Below are 19,280 nucleotides of genomic sequence, written 5' to 3' on the forward strand. Positions count from 1 at the left end.
TCTAGCTCAATTCGGGCCGAGGCACGACCAACTACACACGTATATCCGCGCATACTTGCATCTTGATGTATGTCCTGCGCATTGAGCTAATCACAAGCAGAATTAGCTACTAGGACATAAGGTGAATAAGGAACAATAAGAATTAACTATAGATATACAGCAGTATATATTTAGATATACAGCAGTATATATTTATCTACCTCTTCCTTAAAAGGCCGGCAACATCTTCACAGGGACTCTTGTGAGGGCTCATGGACAGTAGTGATCGCTCGATAATGAGCGAACCCCTTGTTCGTTTGTCCGCTTTATATAAAATATAACAAAATCTATTATTTCGAGCGCATCATGCCTCAATAAAACCCAACGTTAATAACTAAAAATACTTATTGTAATGAAAAAGGACGGAAACCGTTTCGAATGAATCGGTCTGCTTTTAGTTTTTAATTCCTTTGACTGCAGCTTCCCTGAGGTCTAAATGAAAAGAACTTAAGAACATTGCGGAGATCTTTACCAAGTCCTTATGAATCTTTTATTATATCACGATTATTGTGAAATATTTTAATAACTACCTCTTGTAGACATTCGCGTAATTAGTATCGCTTTCTTTCAGTTATGGATGACTGATTTCATACTTATATCGGTCTATCAGTCTATACTTTGATTAAAAAGGGTTATCCTACTATATCCTACTATAAATGCGAAAGTTTGTGAGGATGTGTGTGTGTGTTTGTTGCTCTTTCACGCAAAAACTACTGAACCGATTGCAATGAAATTTGGTACGTAGATGTCTGGACAACTGGAATAACATATAGGCAACTTTTCATCTCGATATACCTACGGGATACGGACTTACGCGGGTGAAACCGCGGGGCGCAGCTAATAAACTATAATTGACAATTTCCTTATTTGTTTATTGGAGAACTAAAAAAAAACACAGGAGTTTATTTACAGGAGTTTATTTAAATTTAGAACAACACTTTTATCGCGCATCCGTTTCGAAACCGAAGCATATACACACACTAACTCTTTTATAATATTATAGTCACGAATGGAAGTCATAAAGTGAGAGAAAATGGTTCAGTGAGGATATAACTTTTATCGTTTTTTTATTCTCGTATATTGACTGACCAATCTTATTTGAAACTATATTTTCAATCGATTCAAAAACGTAAGATTATTCAGTACGTATCTATTTAATAATTTTTTGTTGAATACTTCTTCCCAAATGACAATTATTTAGAGCCCTTATTGTGTATACGTATTGCACATGTATTAAAATGTAAAGTTGACATAATTGGAAAAGAGCAAATACTGAGTTTCTTGCCGGCGCTTCTTTGTAGAAATTACTTACCGAACCGATGGTAAATGTTAAATCTGTGTTATTATGAAAAGTATTTCTTTAAGAAGTCAAATTGAATAAATAAATGTTTGAGTCTGAGTTTGATTAATTATAATCTATTGAGAGAAGGTGATCGGGTTGAAAAATTTATCTTTTTTTTTCTTCTTTTGCGGAATTGATTCTATTACATAGTTTTTCTTACTTGCTTTATAACGTCTTGAAAATAAACTACATATCAACCGATAAGTGCATCAGATATAACTATATGTTACGTTCAATGACTTTCACCTAGGAGGAAGAAGTAAGAGTCATCAGTATCAAGTCAGTATAAAGTAGAGTATACTGGGCGGGACACGCGGTTGATTACGGTGCGTTTCAGCGATCACGTCAGAAGCCGCGCCGGAACGTAGTGGGATTTTTTGTCGGTGAAAATCTGACATAAACCACGGCTGCTTCCTAGTGGAACGTGGAATGGTATACGTATCTGTTATTATGATGTTAAATAATATATCAAAATAATATATTATGCACCTAGTAACGACATCTGTTGTTCTAGGTAGACACTAAGCATTTATGGTAGGCTTTCACAATATATCATTGTCTACGTACACTTCTTTTAAAATAAATTGTCAGTCTGTTAGCGATATTGATGTGTTTTATTATAGTATCTAAGCAATATATCCCCACATATTACAAAAAACATACATAATATATGTTAGATTATAAACGTTATTGAATTTGGTCGGAAAACAGTGGAGTTTAGTCGGTAGTTCATTATTCATGGGAAGTGGGAGTTCTGAGCGTGCATAAATGATTTGTGTGAGCATTCTTAAGAGGCGTTAGGGCCTACTATACTGGTGAAGTATATGTGTTTTTTTTTAATTAACCTGTCGTTTCGTTGGCAATTAATTTAGCGCCCATTTAACGATTGTTCTCGAATCACACTTTTCTTTCAGTCAAATTGTTTGATATGTGACATAATAGTTAATTAATAGTATATTAATTATTTTTTCCCTTCAAATATAAGGGGTATTTGATACTATCATCTATTTTGGATCATATAAATTAAAATATGTCTGTTCCATTTTAATTGACAATTTAATATAATAAAAAAAAAATAATCGCATCTCTAAATTACATTGTCCAATAAAATTGACTCATAGATCTATGATCCAGGATTAATGATAGTGTAATATCCCCCTTATACTTACTAATCTACCTCACGTAAATTGAAATTACAAATAAAATATTTATGAAGCTTAAATTACATTAATAATATAATCATAATCCTTGGGAATTATATGCTTCAGACAAATATAATCCAATTTAATAATTCGTTATTTAAATCAGGATTAAAAGCGGTTTCAAAAGTACTATCAGAATGAAATATGACTGTTGATGCATTTGTATCTTACTACGTGAATAATGCGAGTATGAGAGTACGTTTGTACAAAATTTCATCAATATAGAATTATTTAAGGTATATAAATCCTACTAATATTATAGATGCAAAAGTTTGTAAGGATGTGTGTGTGTTTGTTACTCTTTCACGCAAAAACCGATTGCAGTGAAATTTGGTACGTAGATATCTGGACAACAGGAATAACATATAGGCAACTTTTTATCCCTATATTCCTACGGGATACGGACTTACGGGAGTGAAACTGCGGGGCGTAGTTAGTTATTAATAGTTTTAGACAGTGGTGATTCAGTGGTGAGGATCTCGGACTTAAAATCTAATAGTCAGGCGTTGGAGACTAGCGAGAATGCACGAAATAAATCTATTTTTCAATTTATCTGCACATGTGGATAATATCACCACTTTTCGGAACGGTGAAGGAAATTATCATGAAGAAACCGACACCGAACTTTTGTGAATGAGGTTAAAATAAGGATTGATGGAGGGAATAAAGGGAAGGGACTGAGAAGGGTAAGTAAAAGGATACAGTCTTGCGGCTTTCGAAAATAGCGCATTAGCATGCTACTATTTCATGTCAATTCTATGGGGGTGTGGTACCTTTCACCAGTGCGATCTGGCCCAAGTCGTGCTGAAGTGTGCTGGACGCGCAAAATTGAAATCATGTCAATTTTACCAGCCTCCATTCTTCTTCAATCACGTTAATATTGCCAGTGTTCAAGTGAATCTGTCATAGATAGATATCGTCCCTTAATCGATACAAGGTCACATATATCCCACATAGCTCTTAGAGATAGCGTCTAGAAGGTCGTGTAAGCTAGATTAGGTTCAATGATAAGTCTATGAATTACCCTTGAACTTAAAATATCTTTCAAGACACATGTATTAATAAAGCATATATCTAAATGTACCTGTCTTAAAAAATATTTCATGGATATTGAATGTTTGTTTGGGATTAATTTATTTATGTAATGAAAAAATAATTTAGATCTAAAATATTCAGGAATTAAGTGACCGAGGTACATAATATATATTTTATTGTGGTAGTCCAGCACGCTTCGGCACGAATTGGGCCAGCTCGCACCGGGGAAGTACCACACCCCCACAGAAAACCGCCGTGAAATAGTGGCATGCCACTGTGTTTCGTACGGTGAGTGAGGGAGCCGGAGGCCCGTTTCCTTTTCCTCACCCATCCCAGTCCATTCCATCTTTCCAATCTTTAATCCTTTCCTTTTCCTTTATCCCATAAAAGCGGGCAGCGCATTCGTAAAGGCACGACCTTTGCGAATGTTCATGGGCGGTGGTGATCGCTTACCATCAGGCGAACCACCAGCTCAGTTGCCCGCTATGACATTAAAAAAAAAATAATAATAATAAAAGACTTCATGAAATATGTTACATAATTAATTGTTTTTCTCACATTATATATCACTATTCGTCGCATGATTTGAAAAATCGCAGAAAACTCACCTCCAAAACTCTTAAACACATGTTTCTTATAAACCAACATACACTTCTATACAAAGTCAAGTCCCAAGATACTCCGTCAAAATAGATACCAACTGCAAACTCATAAATCCAACAAGACACGAATTTCGAAGTGAACCGAGTTCGCAATTTAATACATGGCAACTGTATATTAACGAGTCGAGTTTGTTTTGTTAGCTAACTCCGTTGATTAAAAACTTGGCGCCAAAACTAATATAGCCGTGGTTTTGTACAAGCATTTGTTTAATCTAGGTACGAATCTGTGTGTCTTTTAATAACTGTTTTGTTTTATGCGCGCCTGGTAACTTATTAATGATTGTTTGAGATTTCGATTTCTATTTATTTATAGAAGAGTCTTAGAAAAAGACCGTTTTGTGGTTTTTTTTTTGTTAAAATCTATGGACATGTTGATAATTCCGTATTGTATAACCCGTAAATGAAACAAAACGTTTTTGCTTGTACGCTTGTTGAAAATTCAGTACGCATAGGCACTGGAGAAGTTCTTAGACGTAAGTCTAAGGACCTACTAACGTATATAGTCAATACAAGCTACTATTTCTTCGATTCCAAAACTGGTATTTTAATTTTCGTATCGTCATCATCAGCCCATAGATATTCCCACTGCGAGGACTCCGACCTCCTATGAGATTATCAATATATTTCTAGCATGCTCATCCTGTCTCGAACCCATGACTTTTCGCTTTAAGTCCGAGGATCTAACCGCTGAGCCACCACTGCTTATTTTCATATAATAGCTATCTATTACAATAAAACTATAATACTATAGAACTATATAGCTATACAAATTGAAAGTAGAAATCTCATGACATTAATAAATCAAAGTTTTGTTTAATCGCATTATTTAAAAATTATTAAAATATACACTTCTCGTATCCCAGTTATTTGTAAATAATGTTAAAATTTAATTACATCAGCTCTCGATATTGTATACTGCATTATTAATCGTAAACAAAATAAATTGAACAATAAATACATTTAAAATTCAAGTTTCATTCAACTAAGGTAAATGGATATTTAGCTGTTGCGAGCGATTAAATTCAATCAATCGTTTAATTTTTTTAAAGATTTCGTTTTGTTGGTTACAGTTTTTAATTTAATCAATGTTGATTTCCGTTAGTGTTGCCTTTATAAATATCAAGAATTAATATTACAGGAAGAAAATTCGATGATTCGAGTATTCTTCATAATAAACCTATTATCTATTTAATTTAATCCATTCTCTAGTAGTGCTCAAACATTATCAATAACATAATGTATTTTTATTCTTTAGACTACATTTCAATCAAACTTTATTATGAGAATGCAATGAAAACATCCCAAAGAGAAGAATTAGTTAATTTCATCCGAAATTGACCGAAATAACCTGTGCTGCTTTTAGCGAACAAATACCCGAAGTCTTAATTAAGGCTTATCTACACGAGTTAAGCTTAAAATACATGGCGAAGATTTTCCTCTATTACTAAGATATTTTCTCAGCGTTTAATAAATGTTCACTAAGCTCGGTGGGGCGGTGTGTAAATGGCTTAAGGTCCGGTGGACGTGGATGAAGTGTGAATTATGCCTTATGAGCCCCGGGATAATAAGATGGGTTAAAAATAAAGTGAATTTTTTTAATTCCGCGTCTGATATCTTAGTGTGTGAATTTATATCACTTGAGAGCATTTGGTATTGATTATGTTTCTTTAATAATATGTGATAGTATGATAAAAAGCAGTGGTGGCTCAGTGGTGAGAACCTCGGACTTAAAAATCGATTAGCCGGGGTTTCGAGACCGAGCGAGCGCGCAGGAAATTATTAATTTATTTTTCAATTCATCTGCACATGTAGATAACATCGCCACTGCTTATAACAGTGAAGGTAAACATCGTGAGGTATGTTCAAGAATCAAAAGCTCGACGACATGTGACATCTGCCAACCCGCACTTGGCCAGCGTGGTGGATTATGGCCTGAACCCTCATGGGAGGCCTGTGTCCCAGAAGTGGGAATATATATGGACTGATGGCGAGTATGTATTAGAGACATTATCATATCCCTGTGTTAATGCATATAAGAAAATTTAATTGGAATCTACTAGCTCGCGGCTTCGCTCGAGTGTACTTAATTCCAGTGCATATTATAGTACGTATACCGTATTTTTGTTTTTTTTCTCAACAATAATTATTTTAAAGAAAAAACTAAATATCTTCATATTGTTAGAATTATATCAAATTAATGGGACTACATGGCAGATACTAGCTGTCGGTTCAGCCAGTGAAAAGTTAGGTATTACGAAACATAAAAAAATACAGCCGTATTAATAACGTCCTTCTTTTCTTCAAGTCGGTTATAAAAAGCCCAAATAAATTCCAAAAAGATTATTTTTTCGTACCCAACTTATCTAAATTGGTACGGAGATTTAGGCCTGACAGACTTGTACATTATTTTTATATTACTAGTTATAAATCAATAGGAATCATTCTTTCTCTTCTTTATGAAGCGTTTTAATAGTATAAAAAGTATTTTCTACATTCTACATTCATATTTGACGCGAAACAAAATTCAAATTTCATTTATACCTTATATTTATAAACAATAGACGATAAAATCGTTGAGTTCCATCCAAAAATTCACTATTAATGAAATTTGTATTGAACAATCTGCAACTGTGAAAATTCGTTGAGTTTTTGATGAATTGATTTACACATTTGTTTTACATGTGTATGATGTTTTATGTATTTACTGAAATCGGATTATTCTAATAAAAATCACTATTCGCTATTCAGTCTATCACTAGCCTGTAACTTATATTTTTTATGTTAAATGACAATGTAGAAGTGACATTTTTCTAAAAGAGCAACTATGGAGTTTCTTGCCAGCTCTTCTCTGTAGAAACTACTTCCCAAACCGGTGGTAAATGATAATATGTTATGACAATTCACAAGTGCTTCTAGAAGTGTAATTAAATAAATAAATGTTTGAGTTAGTTCTTATATATTGAAACTGTGATTAGAGAATGGAATTGAAAATGAAAAAAATGAAAATGAAAAAATATTTATTGACATAAAATAGAGTAGTTACATATTTTATATGACCCACTGACTACCGAACTAGTTGGGAACTGTGTTTCGGTTGTCGGTGGCTTCTTCCTTAAAACAATGTTACATTACAATTTATGTCATCTTAATGGAAAAGAAAAAAATAAAACGAAATAAATTTGTTAGTTGTTATTAGAATGGGATATTGGCTGGGCGCGTGCGCTCCCGTGTATGTGTGTGTGTGTGTGTGCGTGTGTGTGTGTGTGTGTGTGAATTCTCGCCCAGTTTCCATTTTTCCTGTGTACTTGAACATGGATCTCTTCAAAGATACGATGAATGATTATTTCATACGAGTTAAGAAAAAGTGAAAAAGCAGTGTGAAAAAGCTTCAAATCATATTGCCAATTGACTATAGATTTATTTTAAATCGATATTCTGTACGCGAATTCTCCATAAAACTTCATGGATAGTTTCCTAATATTTTAAAGTATCAGTTTAAATGTTTTCAAACTATCAAATCAGCTAAATGACCTAGCAACGTCACAGAAAACTTTTTTATTTTATTACCCTCCGCTGAGAACCGAACCAGTTGTAAATTGTTGTATAATTCACTGATTCAAATTGGTTTTGAATTAAGACTGGAATGAATATGTCTGAATTTGATTTCGTGGCCGAGGAATGTTTTCAAGCAATTTCAGAAGTTTCTTTAAGAAAGATATACCTATATATCTTTATCATCATAATTAACCAAAAATGTATGCACGTCACCATAGTAACGAATCGAAAGTAGATATTTCGATTGTGAACACAACCTTATAAAATTGTATGTTAATAAAAAATTGTTATATGGAATTTATACTATATCGATTATAATAGTGTCACTATATTCCATGTGTTTATTTATTGTATTAGAGGCTCGTTTCGGCTCCGCCCGGGTATCAAGATTTATCTCAAGGTAGACAAAAGTATCCCATCATCCAAGTCAGGTCCCCTGTCTGTATACCAAATATCATCAAAATCCGTTGAGTAGATTCTACGTGATTGACGGAGGAACATCCAAACAAACAAATTTAAACATTTATAATATTGGTTTGATATAAGTGTGACTGAAAGAACTCCACCATCACTTTAAACTCCAAGCTTCTATTACATATTTGGTTGATAAGTTCCCTAGTAAAAACTACGTACAAAGCTTACAGGTACGAATTAGCCGCGTGGAATATTGTTAAAATCCCCGTTCATGTCATTACATGTCAGAAGTGCCGATCCCATCGGTGCGGTGGCTGCTAACGAACCTGCCTATGACGGGATGTATCATTGAAAATTCGCGGCGTATATGACAGGCTTCCGACATACGTTATTTTCGTTTCGAAATTTCCGCTTGGGAAATGGCATTTGACGTGGATTTTGATACAATCGTAAAAGGATATTTATAAAGTTGTTTGATGAAGTTTACGAAACCTGAAAATAAGATATTATGTGTTTCTTATACTTCTTGTTACAGACCAAAATGAGATGTTATGTGTTTCTTGTGTGTTATAGACCATTCTTCTATCTTTCTTACATAAAACTAATATAAATAAAGACTTCCTTTTAGTTACCTTTTTTGAAGTCGGTTGAAAAGTAGATTTATTGTAGAAAGGTATATTAATACACGTATTTATTTTTAAGTAGATATGAATTTTAATGAATTCATAACTTCAGAAGATGAAAATCCCTACGATTTTGAAAGGTTCCTTAACCAACAAAAACACATACCACCTAGCTTCTTAAGGACTCTTTCACACTAATTTTAACACAAGCCTTTCTCTCCAGTGATAGCGACCGCCCACAATATAACACACCTGGAGGTCCCACAATATGGCGATCCTCGGAGGGACGCGTATCTCGCCTGCCACTACGTGAAGGAGCGAGGCGACCCCGACTTGCACTCCGTTAAGTGGTATAGAGATAACAACGAAATATTTCGCTTCACACCTGGACAACAGGTCAGTATCTGTTTCTTTATTAATACTTCATTGCAAAATATTTATTTACCTCTCTTTGTATCATCAGGCCTGCTAACCACCATCCGCCTGCAGCCAAATGCCTGAACAGTCCAGAATAAAATATCATTAGAATATCCAAGATAGAAAATCTAACAAAAGCTTAGCTTTTGCAGCGAAGGCTCTAAGGCGTACAAATTTATAACAATAAGTAAAACATGTACAATAAAAGTAAATAATAAATGTTATATCAATACTCTACTAAAACCATAAAGCGGACGAGTATGTTTGTTTAAATGCTAATCTCATAAACTACTGGAATGATTTCATAAATTCTTTCAACGGCGAAGGAGCTGGGGCGCTATAGTATATAAGTATATAGTATAAATATAATATTGTTATATATAATAGTAGAACATAAAAAAGAAAACGTATTAAATTCTATACGATGCATACACAACAATATCATCATCATCATCAGCCATTTGTTGTCAATGCAGCTTTTATAAAAAGAAAAAATAAACGACAAATTTTGAATATAAAAGGTACTCAGTTTCATAATAAAGTTTTTCATAAGGTTTGTACGTTAATTTTATGTTGTACTAGTTGCACCCCGCGGTTTCACCCGCGTAAGTCCGTATCCCGAAGGAATATCGGGATAAAAAGTTGCCTATATGTTATTTCACTTTCGCATTTATAATATTAGTAGGATATTAATATGAAATTGTATGTTAATGGGGCACAAAAGTACCCTACAATCAACATAAAAATAGATTGAAAAGTTTTAATTCAATGCATACAATTACATATTGTTTTCACTTCGAGTGCAAGAAATGCTAATTTACATGCTTCTGCATACTGTTACGTATAACGTTGCCAAGGTGCTTCTTACAAAGGTTATACATTATAAAAGCATCTAGTACTTGATATTCAGGTTACTTAACACTCAAGTGTTAGCTGACAGGCAAGCCTATATTCTAGTGCAACAGGTTTGAACCAACAAGACTCTATTAAGCTGCAGAAAATATAAATAGACACTTTATATGAAAGTTTCAAGCTCGTTCATTTACGTCATAAATTTTGTTTGGGTTTTAGTGTAGCTTACGAGTTATGTGTACTGATATATTATTAGAATAAAAATAACTACACATTTCATTATTATTATTATTGGCATAACCATTTTATTCATATTTAAAAATTAAGTTTAACGCGGCTTTTCCCGCATAGTCACAGGAAAAAATAGTCAGAATAAAAAAAAATATATTTGTGAGGATGTATAGATGTACATCCTGTCGAAAGGTTGTCAGGCAGAGATCGCCGCAGGCGATAAGACCGCCCTTTGTACTATTTGTGTATTTTAGTAAATGTGGCCTTGTTTCGTATTTTTTATATTCTTATATTCTTCTACGGAAAACGGAAGAGCTAACGAGAAACTACTACGCTGCAAATCATATCAATTCTACAGTATACATTTCATATTAATAAAAAGATGATAACGAACTACGTTTAGTCCCTACTGATATTATAAATGTGAAAGTAACTCTGTCCGTATGTCGATACCGATGAAATTTAGTACAAATGTAAAAACGGATGAAGGATACGGATATTTTTACCCTGAAAATCCCGCAGGAACAGGAACCATGTGGGAAAAATCCCGAATCTCTCTATCGCTTCCTTTAACGCAGAGCAAAACTAGTCATATTATATGCAGATCCACAAAAACCTCACTTACAAATCCCCCAACATATATTCCCTGCAATATATTATACATTCATTTTACTCCAATTTACGTTACGGAATATTTTATGGCACCTCTTTTACGGGTGTCGTACGCGCCAATGAAACTGAAAATTCAGTTATGCCGATAACTAGCGATTCGAACGGTTTTCAAATGACATTTTTTCCCTCCTACCTTTGTCCTCGCTGAGCTGAGAATATTGTTTCTGACGTTAATAAAGCCAATCTGCCGCTGCCGTATTCAATGAAACGAGGCATGCAGGTCGTAATACTGATTTTACGACTAGCTTTTACCCGTGGCTTCGCACGCGTTAATTCGGAGTAGATAATAACTCTTGTCTGTAATTAACAAGCCGCACAGTGTACTATTTTACTTTATTTTCGTTTTTTGTTTTTGTTAGTTTTATTTTAGTGTAATAGTTTTAGTGTAGATATTAGTTGTTAATTTATTTATAGATTTTTTTTACTTAATTTTTTTTTGTATGTGCGGTGCTGTTTATTTTATAGACAATAAATTTATTTCTTTCTTTCTTAATAGATATTATTATACATGTACACATTTCTCTTGAATCACTCGATCTATTAAAAAACCCATCAAATTCGTTGCATATTTTATATTTAAGCATACATAGGGACATAGGGATAGAGAAAGCGACTTTGTTTTATACTATGTATTGAAGATAGCTGCCCTTACCTTTTAGCTTGCGTGTAAATGAACCTACGTTTTAATGCGTTATAAACGTAGGTAAAATATAAGGTAAGGGCAGTGAAGATAACATATATGTCAAAAATATTATGAATGGAAGGATTTATGTCTTTACGATATAAGGGTTAAACGGATGTATTATATACAAGCGTATCGGCTTCGTCCGTGGCGCGTATACAGCCTGTATCACTCAGTGATGATGCAACTTTCTGGCGGTGAAATAATTTTTGAAATAAAGAAAAACTTTGCTACTAAAAAAAAATACAGAAATATACCTAAGTCTAGGAACAAAACGATAAGTTAATTAAGTCACTTGATAAGTTAGTGTCAATTTGAGTGCGTTTACATAATCTGTAAAAAGGTTTGACATTACGTTACTGTACTTATTGGATTGGTATAAATGACTAGCGCCTAGACTATGCGCCTTGGCCGCCCGTTGTACCTACATATATAGCTTATGTCACTCAGTGAAGATGCAGCTTTCCAATGGTGAAAGTATTTTTGATATCGATCCAGCAGCTTTTCGTGAAAACATTACCAACGTACAATAGAACAAAAGTTTTCTTATAACACTAGTGTAGAAGACGTATTTTATATTTTATATTTAATTTGACTGTCTGTCCATTGTTAGAGAAGGATGCTATTAATTCTATTCCCTTTCAGCCATCAACAAGAACGTTCAATACAACAGCTGGCGGCGTCACCCGTGGGACATGCGATGAAAATAAGTGTTCCATAAGCGTGCCGGTGCCGAAGCGCTACAACACCAGGATATCGTTCACCTGCGAGGTCTCCACTGAGGGCCCGAGGTTCGCGGTGGTCAACCAGACGAAACATCTGACTGTAGCTGGTATGTTACATTCGTTTAAGTTTATCATATAAATTTATTTTTTAGTGTTTTGTACCTTGTTCGTTGAATAAATCGTAAGGTCATCTTATCTTATATTTATATTATAAATACTTTATTTATTTGACAATACTAAAATAATAGTACAATTTTCAAGGTGCATTTTTAATTACTTTTTCCATGATATACACACCAAAGTTACATGTAAAAAGTTCTTTTCTTATTATAAAATTTATGTATATTTCCTGCTACATTAACAAAAGTATTACCACAGTGACATTAAAACAAGACCCTGTGATTATGGGGCTACCTGGCAGCGTTCAAATAGGAGAAGACGTACTTCTCAACTGCTCCACTGTGCCAGCAATGCCTCCAGCTAATATCATGTGGTATATAGACGGACGGCCCGAAAAAGTAAGTCTTTTATTTTAACCTTTATCTACTCCTGATCATGATAATTCGCTTCAGGAAGCTAGGGTTTGAATTGTTCTTTACTGCTCAATGTTGCTGCTAAAACAATGTTTTTAAACAGTTATTAACCAATTGTGTTTTTAATTATAAACACATAGGCGTGAAAAAAGGCGCTTAAAAAAGGGCACCGTTTTTTTAAAGGCGATGTATTCCAGGCATTGTTAATGCCAATGACAGATGATAATCACCTACTCTATGTATAAAATCTGATATTTGTTGGTAGCAGAATAAAAATACCCGATTTTAATAATAATATTAAATGTCTTTTGAAGTGAAATAAAAGCATTCGATTTTTCCGTAGCCTGAACATTAATATTTTGCGGTATTTACAAACAGTATGAATGGATTGTGAATGTGTTGCTGTGAAGTCTTTATTATTGGTTCATTATTCTGGGAATAAAGGACACAGTATACTAGACAAGTCCGTTCATAAAAACAGGCTATATCGTACTGTACTGTCTTATACAGTCAATAACTGTTATAATTAGATACTTATCAATGATATGTAATAAGATGGACTTTCACATTCACTTTACTTTCTTTCATTTTTCTTATTTTCTACTGTAAATAATTATTTTTACAAAAAAACTAAACCGCCGTCACATTGTCAGAACTAGATTAAATTTAAGTGGAACCACATGGGAGGAAGAAAACTTTCAAATAAAATAGAATCATCAAAATCGGTCCCCCCAACGTTATATTTTGTTAAGAATATAGTATGATCATTTGAAGCGATACATTATTTATTTACGCATCTTATTTTATAATAATTAAACTTTATTCAGTGATCAAACACAAAAATTCTTAATAATGAATCCTCTAATTTATTACAATATAGCAAATAAACAAATCCAAATATATAATGTAATGAATAATGAATGAATCATCTTAAAAACTTCGCTCGCTGTAAAGTGTTCGAAACGTCGGGTTAATAATATAATGAATAAATCGCGTTTAAAATCCGTTAAAAAGTTTTTAATTTCTAAATGTATAATACTCGAGTAAAATCAAACACATGAAAATATCGTCTTAAAGTTTTCAATTTCCACGTCCATATTAACAAATCAATTATTCTTATAAATGTATCCTCTCAGACAGAACAATGGATGCATGACCACACTGAAGTATCAACAGCAGACGACTACGGTCTCCGCTCCAGCTGGCGACCACTAAGGTTTCGCGTGACCACCGCGAGAGGAGCGATAGGGCTTACTTGTGAGGCCACTCAGCCCACCCGACCGAGCTTCACCCGTGCTACCAATGTGACATTGGTGGTCGCGAGGTCGCCGCATCTATCGATGTTCACTGCGTCAGGTAAATCATCATCATCATCATCATCACCACCATCAGCACCACCACCACCACCACCGCCATCATTCAGAAATTCTTTCACCGTTGGGCAAACACCTAATCCTCGAGTATAGCACTCAACATATGTAGCACGGGCAACGCCAGGACCTATCATTAGTTTTTAATATTTTCATATAGATGATTGAATAATAAATTAAAATAAAATATTCATGTGTTAAAAAACTTGCAAAATTGTGTGGTTGAAAATACATAGTATTTACTATTTACTTATAATATTATCATTTACTTATTTTATAGAATGATAGCGCTTCTATCAGATAAGTCGATTTTAATACATTACAAATTTATATTATATGCACTTAAAGTTCGATATTTCAATTGAGGAACAAAATACAGCAAAATACAAATACATTATAAATTCAATTAAAACTATGCCATGAAATCTATAAAAGTACCGGCATATAAAATAGCTGAGTCAACTGTGTGAGTGGATTATAATCACCCGTCATCTTCCAGCGAATATGGTCCTGACAGTCGATAACGGGATGTTAATTCAATTGTTTTTATAATATTGATATAATAAATCCCTTCCGTTGTTGATTTTGACTTGAGTATCCGAAGTTTATTTTAACGTAAACATTGTTTAAGTGGTTATCGTAATCCGCTTTGATAATAACTTCTTAAATAGAGAGAAAGCTAACAGTTAGTTAACATAGTTCAGCTGTTCTTGGTGTATAAATGTAGTAACGAACTATAAAAGTTGAATTGAAAAAAGTAGCGTGTGTGAATATTTGATTTAACGCCTAATAAATTGTATTATTTTCTTTTTATTGGATAGTCCATTTAAAGCAGAAGACAAGGCTTTATTAAAACACGCTTCTACCGAATTTGGGGAAAATATTTAGAATCGCGGGGCACAGATACTTAAGAAATAAAACGGGAAACTTCTCGAAGGTTTTCAAAACTAGCATTGGACAGTGGTAAATTTATTGCTCTGATCGGAAACTCATAAGGCTAAGTTCCTATAAAACACCAACGTGTGAGCTTGCAGCACATGCATCCCTGATCGATTTTGCTTCAGATGCAAGCCTTTTTTGTTAGAGTTGTGTTTGCTTATGCTGGACAAAGGCTCATATTACTCACTCTACATATTGATCACTAGCTTTCTACGGCGTCTTTGCGTGTATTTTGTTGTCACGCGAAATTTGTTCCTTTTAAATTTTTCCCATTGTTTCAAATATTTAAAAACTTTTGCACCATCTCCAAAATCCTACACATTTATGAAGAGGTTTCTAGTGCTGCTGAATGTACAGTTGTTTTGTCTTGATCATCATCCGACACTCTGTGTAACACACTAACTGTTGCCCACAGCTTCGCCCGTGTGGTCTTAATAAATTTTCATTGTACAAACTTTCATCCCCTTGGAGGTATAATATACCAAAATCCTTTCTTAGCAGATGCCTACGTCGTAACATCTATCTGCATGCCTAGAATGACAGTCAGTCAGCTTTGATTTAATGTCATCATCATCATCAGCCCATATATGTTCCCTCTGCTGGGACACAGGCCTCCTATGAGGGTACAGGCCATAATCCACCACGCTGGCCAAGTGCGGGTTGGCAGATGTCACATGAAGTCGTCGAACTTTTGATTCTTGGACATGCCGGTTTCCTCACGATGTTTTCCTTCACCGTTTTAAGCAGTGGTGATGTTATTCACATGTGCAAATAAATTGAAGAATCGATTTATTTACTGCACGCTTGCCCGGTCTCGAACCCCGACTTATCAATTTTGAAGTCCGAGGTTCTCACCACTGAGCCACCACTGCTATTTATAGTATATAATAAGATATTTCTTAAATGTAACAAATGAATCGATAAAACATTTTCATACACTCCAGTGTAGTTTATTTAATTTCATAATACTTAATAATCTAGGCGGACGAAAATAGATTTAATATTCGAAATTCCTCAAGATATGTTAGTGTATTTTGATATTAAAAACAACGATTCAGTAACTTTTAGCCATGTTCTCTGAATCAAAATGTTATTTAAGCGCTTCATTTTACAATAAATACGCATTGAATTATTTCCAAGATATAGTTAACATTAACGTCAGGTAGAAATCTTTCTGAGAAACGATTTAATTCCGACGAAATTATCGTGATGATAAATAGACCAATTGTGTCTCGGCAATGGAGGGCGAACGTTGTGACGGCGTAACTTATTTGCCAACTTTGTAGATTTCATTACGGTGTTTAATGTTCAGGTTTTGAGCTAATCGAGTCGAATTCATTTTATAAAGGTCAAATTTTCTTGGAGCTTCATATAATATATGAGAATGAACTAAGTGAGCTGAATATAAATTGATGTTATATACTGCTTTAGAATTTCGAACAGTGTGTTGGTATTTAATTTTTAGTTTTATAGCATTGAAATGCTTTACAAATGAGAAATTTTGAAATCCTGTCTCGTGATCAATTGTTTTTCTATTCTTTCAAAATTTCTAAGTGTGTTGGTATGTTGGTGATCTGGGTTAGATTTGTTCATACTTTTTTTAACCGCTGTCTTTTTTATGACTGAATTATTTGCAACATTTATTTATAATAATGTAAGGGTTTTGTTTGTCTTTCTTTACCATCGAAACGGAGTGATTTTTATCATATGATTGTGTGTAGTGATAGGGGACTTGAGTGTAGAGCGAATTTATATTTTCTTCCTCCGTGCGGGCAAAGCCGCGGTCCGATGGCTAGTCTTAAAATAAATTGGCGAAATATGTCATTTTCAAGGCCAAGTAAGCAAGGGCGTGGTCAGTCAGAAATAACTTGCTAAATTGAACAACAGAATAACAAGATTAAGCAAAAGTTATTGTCCTTCAGACTATTAAGCTAAGTCAAAAGCCTGGGGGTGTACAAACTTTGACCTATAGACTTGATCGTCAACTATGACTATGAGTAGCAATTATTAAGATAAAATCACATTATCAATGGAGCTAATAACATTATCATTTGTTTTTTAATGACATCACAAAATAATATCTATGTTTTTTTTGTATTTGTGACCTCAGAACTTTTTACTGGGTGAACCTATTTTGATGATTGTTATTTTATTTGAAAGCTGTTTTTTTTTGGTAAATTTGGTGATTCAGACAGCTCAGAGGTTTAGTTTTTTCTTAAAAATTATTTTTATCCTAATCATACGTTACGTAACGTAACGCTATAAAGAAGAAACATCACATTTCGATGGGAATTTCCTTTGACCACACGGGTAACACAACAGCTTGGCCTTACACATATTATAAATACGAAAGCGTATTTGTTTATTTGTTTACTTTTCTTGTCATAACGGTGTAATTTTATGATATGATTTTTGCGTCGGTAGGCTGGAAGTTTACCTCTAGGCTTTATTGCACGGATTACTGTTGGTGTGAAAACAAATTAAAAAGGTGTGAACAGTAATGAATAGAACATCATTTCATTCAATATTAACTAAATACCATGATTTTGATTTTTTCTTCATAACGGTTGTTAGTATAAATGTCAATATCGCATTAAGTTAATTCGTAAAGATGTGTGATGTACGTAATAAATAAACGAATCTTTGTCCACAGGTTCGAGTATCACGGCCACAGCGGCATCAGCGGTAGCCCTGAGTATCTTAGTACATATATTTTCTAAATACAGTGCCTTGAGAGAGATATAGTCGGAACGGTCGATAGGCTGTGTCGGTATTGTAAAAAGTTAGTTTAGGTAGAGTATTCCATCCACTTGTGCATATCGATTGTTTTGTATTATTAGTTATTATAGTTTTTAGTAATCCTAGTCAAACAACGAACCACCATATTGTACAGCTAATAAACGAAAAATATTTAATGAATAGAAAGAATTCGATGATGACGCGGGATTCGAACGCTCGGTTTGGCAAAAGACGCGAATTCAAAATCTGCTGTATAATCGATACTAGCTGCGCCCCGCGGTTTCACCCTCGTAAGTCTGTATCCCGTAGGAATATCGGGATAAAAAGTTACCTATATGTTATTCCAGTTGTCCAGCTATCTACGTGCCAAATTTCATTGCAATCGGTTAGTAGTTTTTTTTTTTCAGTCCATTCCATATCTCATTAACAATAAACAGTTGCCGTTGATAAGTAAACAATATGTACTAAGCACCACTTTCTTTATCCCCTCCGTCAAACTTTTCCTTATCCCATACCATTTAATGCCGGTAGTGACCACCATCATTCACCACCACCACCCTCATCAGGCGACGTACCTGCTCCCTTGTGACTCAGAAAAAAAAAATTCAATATCTCTTTAATTTAATATATTTTTAATACAAAGATTATAAGGCATTGATAATACAAAGGTTACTAAACTAACTGATTCCTATCAAAGCTTTCATTGAAAACGGCTTTCCAAGATTTCATTTGAAAGTTTAATTCATTTGTTTGAATCACTTCAATAAGTTATCGATATGCACAAGAGTGAACGTTTTTAATTATTTTCTCAGTTGTTTTTAATCAATGTTAATATTTTTATAACTATTTCTATCTTATTGAAATTGCAATAAACGATAATGAATGAGGTACGTTTAATTGCGTAGAAGCAATGATGCTAACTGTAAACACATCATAGATTGCCGACTGGCAACTACGAGGCTTGAAGAATGCGTTTTGAATGCAGCAATGTATCAAAATATTTGTATCTTCGGTCTATTACTATATTCGTATGAATATAAACCATAGGTTTATATATATGATATACCTGTATATTTTTCTTGACATAAAATAGATTCATGTTTATTTTAGAACCTTTTTACGCTCATACATAAAGAAAAGAGGTATTAAAAGGCGGTCAAATAAATGTTATTTCTAACAAAATTTTCAAATTATAATTTAGAACAATAATTTAAACATGACATTGTTTTATTCATGCTACACTACATA

At 33.8% G+C, this 19,280-nt stretch overlaps 1 protein-coding gene across 1 annotated transcript in view; it reads left to right on the forward strand.

Annotated features, from left to right (window-relative positions):
• Positions 1 to 18,503, forward strand: part of LOC119832692 — a 43,411-nt gene extending 24,908 nt beyond the window's left edge. The window contains exons 2-6 of the mRNA XM_038356410.1: positions 9,096 to 9,268; positions 12,372 to 12,558; positions 12,830 to 12,969; positions 14,121 to 14,340; positions 17,947 to 18,503. Of these exons, the coding sequence (XP_038212338.1) occupies positions 9,096 to 9,268; positions 12,372 to 12,558; positions 12,830 to 12,969; positions 14,121 to 14,340; positions 17,947 to 18,038 (812 nt within the window). The 3' untranslated portion in view covers positions 18,039 to 18,503. The remainder of the gene's footprint in view (positions 1 to 9,095; positions 9,269 to 12,371; positions 12,559 to 12,829; positions 12,970 to 14,120; positions 14,341 to 17,946) is intronic.
• Positions 18,504 to 19,280: the final 777 nt, after the last annotated feature.

The sequence above is a fragment of the Zerene cesonia genome, chromosome 15, assembly GCF_012273895.1.
Source record: "Zerene cesonia ecotype Mississippi chromosome 15, Zerene_cesonia_1.1, whole genome shotgun sequence".
In the NCBI taxonomy this organism is placed as follows: Eukaryota; Metazoa; Arthropoda; class Insecta; order Lepidoptera; family Pieridae; genus Zerene; species Zerene cesonia.